This window comes from Pyxicephalus adspersus, chromosome 9 (assembly GCF_032062135.1).
Source record: "Pyxicephalus adspersus chromosome 9, UCB_Pads_2.0, whole genome shotgun sequence".
Lineage (NCBI taxonomy): Eukaryota > Metazoa > Chordata > Amphibia > Anura > Pyxicephalidae > Pyxicephalus > Pyxicephalus adspersus.
The window spans coordinates 50481165-50487164 of NC_092866.1; the positions used below are offsets into that span (position 1 = coordinate 50481165).

Sequence of the window (6000 nt, forward strand, 5' to 3'; positions counted from 1 at the left end):
CTTTTTTTCTTTTTTTTTTTCTTTTCAACAACCTCCACATTTATAAGCTGTACTGACTGTTGGTTTTGATGATAATAGCAATTATAACTTAAAGAAATACTTTATCGTTATACATCAAAGTAGAATTGGAAATATGTGTGTTCTGTATGCTGCCAAAAGTTTATCCTTTGGCTGATTTTTAGGTCTCTCTGGAATCTTTGACACAAGCCTGCACGTGGCAGGTGGAAACACTACAGAAACATCAGTGATGAACTTTCTGTCTGCAATAGAGTCTCGGACTGCTCAAGCAGCTTCATCAGGCACAACTCTCCTGCCGCAATTCAGGGCCCCTTCATGGCAGACTGGTAATAGTAATACGTTTTAATGTTTGTGGGCTGTGAGCTGCACTATGCATAAATGACAGTTGCCATAAGGTTAGGATTATATGTGTACTTATTACTATATGTATTTTATGTTGGCTGCCATGCCAGAATTCAAAAGAGTATAGAAAAATATCTGTGGGTCCTCTTTGAAATCCATTGCCTTTGTAACTTTCTAGAAGCTTTGCTAAAAGACGCTGAATTTTTAAGTCTGTGCAACAGCATATAGCAATTCATGACAAATCACAAAGGGCCTTTGTGGCTCTCAAAACAAAAATTGTGCAGAAATGACTTTTGTAACTGGTGTTAGTGCTTTTGATTTTCTTTCTTTTTCTCATAAGACTTAATTTTTAATTCCCAGGTATGCATTCCTCAACAGCAACAGAATTGTTTGTAACCGGAGCCCTTCAAACGTCTGGAACATTTCCAACTTCTGCCCTCTCAGCCTATCAGCATCCTAACACATTCAGCTCTAGAAACTTTGCCACTACTCCATCTTTAACACTTCAGGATGGGACCTTTAGTGCTTCAACCAATGGTCTACTCTCTCCCCATGATCCTCTGCTGTCGATCAAGACCTCACAGACTCCAACTGCCTTGACCTTTGAACGTCTGGGCAGTGCAGTGCTGAGTACCAGCATTCCGCAGTCTTCAACATATCGATCTGCACAGGAATCCGCTCCACATCTTTTGCAGCCCCAGTTCAGTTTATTGCCACCGGCACTTGGGTGTACACAGCAAACTGCTCAGCCATACAGTACTTCTGTCTTTACTGGTTCCACTGCCTCCATCGAAAGAGCACTTCAGAGGGAATGTAGTGTTATTAAACACCATCAGAGGCCTTCAAGTACACAGTCTGTACAGGCACAGCTTTCTGGTACTCAGCATTCCTTGCCCAATTACTTAACAAGTGCAACTGGGGCTGCCTTGCCTGATGCAGCCAGGCAGTCTGCTCTTCTATGCGCTCCACTTGGAGCTCTTACTCAGGTGAGCAATGGTGGACCGGTACAGAAAACCCCTCAAGTTTCTGTGGAGTTATCTCAGTCATACCCATCTGTTATACCATCGCCAGGTTTTCCACCCTCCTCCACAAAAACAAAACAAAACTGTCCAACGAAGGCACCCCCAAGGTCATCAAAAACTCCAAAATCTCAGAGCGTAGTTTCTCCTGGACAAACCCAAAGCTATACCAAGTCTCCTCAAAGCCAGAGTTCAGTCATTTCAAGCCAAGCACAAGCCTTTTCCACAGCACAGTTAAGTAGTCTTCTGCCTGTAAGCCAATCCCCCATCTATGTTTCTACACAGTCGCCACACCTGCCATCTGCTAGTCAATCACAAGTCTTTTCAACAATCAAATCAGAAAAGCTGCCTCCACTGTACAAACCACTGACTGCATTTTCAAGCCAATCACAAACCATAACCTCCAGCAGCCAGACACTAAGTTACGCATCAGATCAGCAGCCACTTACACTGTCTTCAGTTTCAAGTGAGAACTACTCTGATCAAACCCGAGAACTGTCTTCTGCTAGCCAGACGCAAAGTTATTCTTCCAGTAACACTCAGGGTTTAACTCCGGTCAGTCAGTCACAAGTTAACTATTCATCTCAATCACAGGTGATGTCACCAGTAAGTCCTTCAGATAGTTATAATTCAGGACAGAATCTACCACTAGCATCCCCATCTCTTCCATTCTCTGCTTCCTCCCGAGGTCAGACTTTGCCTGCCTCAAGCCCAACTCAGAATTACATTTCTATGCATTCATCCCAAAATACGCAAGATTCAACTTCTCCACAATCTCAAAAGTTTTTGCAAACTGTTCCATCACCATCCTTTGCATCTCCAAGTCACTCACAAACAATGCAGAACAATAGAACCTCTGCAGAATCCAAGACCTATGTAAAGAGGAAGTCTGACACTAACCTGTATGCTTCTGTAAAGCAAGAGGACAAGTTTCAGATTCAGGATTTACAGGCATTACAGCAGCAAACCAATATGGAATCCACTACAGCAGGCCTAAGTGAGGGTGAAATGAATACCCAAGAATCGGTATACAGTGTTTCCAAGGCTGATGATCGATATTCACAAAGTGTTATCAAAAGCAATTCTCGTATGGAAGACCAAGTCCTTGGCATGCAAGGACCTAAAAAAGATGAGCGAATGTTGAGCCCTGGAGGGCACATGTCACAGCATGTTGGCCATATAAATAATTCAGCTGGCCATGATGCTACAAAGTCAACAGACTTGTCTCAACCCACACAAGTAAATGCTAAAGACTTAAGTCAACAGCATACCATGTTGCATAAAGTTCACGAAGCAAAACTTCCTGAACAGCCAAGTACATCCCCTCAACTCCAGGCTGTATTAAGGCATCCACAGCATCTACAGCTACAGGGTGCCCAGGTACTTCTAGATTCGGACTTGCAAATGTTTCAACAGTCTATTTTACAATCCACCTTGGCTCAAGGTAAGGCACCTGCGCAAATGCAAAGGATCCAGAGCCCTCAGCAGGTTTCCCACCAGTTTCTTCAAATGGATGGGCACATTATTCAGAGCAATGGAGGACAGCCTCAGCAATCACTCCACTCTCAAGGTTCAGACGTAGTAAAAATGGACACTTCTGATGGGAAGCACTTGCAGCAACATTTGCAAGGCCAGAGAACTCGAATAGACTCAAAGAATCAGTTTGACTCCCTAAACCCAATGTGTTTCTCAGACACCATGCTGCTAGGCGATGAACGCAACTTTTTGTCTCATGTTGATGACATTTTAGCAGCCACAGCAGCTCAAGAGTTTGCCAAGTCCTCTGCTGACGAAAATATGTCTGTCAAAACAGAGGACTCCAAATCTCGTTTTCAGTCTTTGAATTTAAGAAACATGCCTACAAATTTCACACCTTCAAAGCCGCAACAGAACCTGAACAGCTTATCGTTAAATGGTGGCCAAACAGCAATAAACCTTTCTACTGTACCAACAACTCATTCCAAAAATGTTAATATTGATCAGAATCGCATTCAACCTTTAGAGCAAGACTTGCCAAGTGGTATGGGTTCACCAGTGCTAGGGACCAGCCAAGAAGACCATGAGAAGACTTCAGATGCAAATAAGCAAGAATCTAAGGACACTAAAGATGTTCCTAATGACGGAAGAGACTCGGAGTTTATGAGTAGTACCAAGGGCCTTAATGAGGAGGGCACTACAACAGGAGGTGATTTTATCATGGGCCAAGATGATAATGCAGCAGTTGTTGGACAGCTGCAGAGTCAAAGTCAACACATGTCCAAAACTGACCCTCAAGGGAGCGGTGGCTCTAGTGGCCAAATGGACGAAAACTGCCAAGATTTAGCACAAGATGGCCTTCAAAAGAACAAGGGGAAAGACAAAATGCCAATTAAACAGTTTGCTGAAGATGAAAATGCAAATCTCAAACAAGTAAAAAGGAATGTACAAATGAAACGTCCCTTGCTTAAAGGCCCCGATGTGCAATTTTCCACACATGTTTCTGAAGGTTATTATGATACCTACCAAAATCAGGAGAGGATGAGGCAAAAAATAAAGGAAGTGGAGGAAAAACAACCAGAAGTTAAGACTGGTTTTATAGCTTCTTTCTTAGATTTCTTAAAGACCGGACCAAAACAGCAATTTTCTGCTCCTGCTGTGCGTGTTCCCAACAGAATCAGAAGGCCATGCACCCCTGTGATAAAGTCTCCCTGCCCTGGTCCAGTTTCCCAGACCCCTGCTGCTGCCGGTTCTGAAGTTGGTAGCTCTCCTAAAAAGCCTGAGGAGGAGCTCAAGAAGAACCTGGAGGCACTGCCTTCTTTCTCTTCTGACGATGATGATTCTGTTGGAGGCAATAATGATCTGCAGAAAAGCATCTCAACAGCATTGTCTGCCTTAGATGAGAATGGGGAGAAAAGAAACAAAGCAGGTGTGCTTTCATTTTATTTTTTAGGTTATATTCCACATCATGTGTCCTTGTGTTAGAGGGAAACATGGCAAATATGTCAGACAGCAGCCAGAATCCAGCTGAAATTGTACTTTAAAATTTTACATGTGACCATTATAGGTTAAGAATGAAGACAGAGGATAGCTAGGGTTTTGGTGTGGCAATAAGATAATATATTGTAAAGGACAATGTGTATATTCAAACTTATATCGAAATGTGTGACATAGCATTTCATTTGGTCTTTCCCATATAACAAGCATGGGATGATTGACCGATATGCTACAGTGAAATCCCTATTTAAATATTAAAAGAAACATCTTGTGCCCCAACGCGTTTCGCCTTTCGACTTCCTTTGGCGGAAAACGTTTGTTCAAAAGTTGGGATAAGTTGAAACCATCATGTGAGAGATGTTGCAGAGGTAATAAAACTAGTGTAGAACATGTACTAATTCACCTCCTGTTTACATCTGATGTGCTGCATACCCTAAAAATACATAATTACAAATGAAAAGACTGAGAAGTAGAGAGAGACGGTATTTTTGATGCAGCAGTGTATTAAACAGCATAAATTTAGACAAGGTTATACAATGTTGAATCACACAGCAAGTGTTTAAATTACAGACTCTCAATAAATTCCTAGACTAACTGCCATAGGAGGGTGCAAAAAGGTTAGACGTTGACTCCTACGTTGGGACGCAGAATTAGGCATATAGGAGTTGTAGAAAAGATAGATGTTGTGTGCTGACGCGTTTCGCCTATAGAGGCTTCCTCAAAAGGACTTTGGGACTTCCAACAATGACTGTATACAGAATAAATATGTGTATATATAAGTGTAAAGCTTGCATAAAGGTTAAATAAACACATAAAAAAACTCTGTACAATTCCTAATATGTGTTGGCTTTGAAAAGATAAAGCATCATTTGCAATACACTATTATTCATATTCATAAAAGGGGATGGATATATTGCTAGAATAATGACATTACGTTGAAATATCTTTGTAAGATACATTTAATGCTATAAAGACGAATACACTAGGTAATATATTAAAAGCTTATGATGGTGGTATTTGTGAAGGAATCATGAACATATTGTCTGATAGAGGAATCAGGAACATGTGTTCTGTTACTTACAGTTAGAAGTATATTAGGGAGTATTCAGAGGAGTCAGAATCGCAGGTGATTGATGGGGCACATCAATTCCAGTACTATGGCAGTTAGCCTAGGAATTTATTGGGAGTCTGTAATTTATACACTTGCTGTGTAATTTAACATTGTATAACCTTGTCTAAATTTATGTTGTTTAATACACTACTGCATCAAAAATACCCTCTTTCTCAGTCTTTTTATTTGTCACAGAGGTAAGTCTATTCATCACATGGTATCTGAACGGGAGTCCTATCCCATGCAGAGTTTAACAGAGGTGCTGCTTGGAGTCAGTTGGAGTCATGAGTCAGTTGTTGTCTGTCGTAGCGTATCGTTCAATCTTCCCATGCTTGTTTATATGGGAAAGACCAAATGATCAGATCTTTTAAACAAACGTAGGAGCTGGGAAATACTTTCCAGCAGGTCTTCCAATACAGCTTTCTCTCCACCAAGGAACAGTGTGAGTACCCCAGCAGTGACAAGGCCAAATCTGCTGTGATTTGTGGTGCACTAGGTGCATAACAGTGTATATGCTTACTGCAGGTATACAGCTGT

At 41.5% G+C, this 6000-nt stretch overlaps 1 protein-coding gene across 1 annotated transcript in view; it reads left to right on the plus strand.

Moving 5' to 3' along the window:
- QSER1 (glutamine and serine rich 1) overlaps positions 1-6000 on the plus strand; it is a 57250-nt gene that overhangs the window by 34830 nt on the left and 16420 nt on the right. The window contains exons 3-4 of the mRNA XM_072421881.1: positions 183-344; positions 721-4284. Of these exons, the coding sequence (XP_072277982.1) occupies positions 183-344; positions 721-4284 (3726 nt within the window). The remainder of the gene's footprint in view (positions 1-182; positions 345-720; positions 4285-6000) is intronic.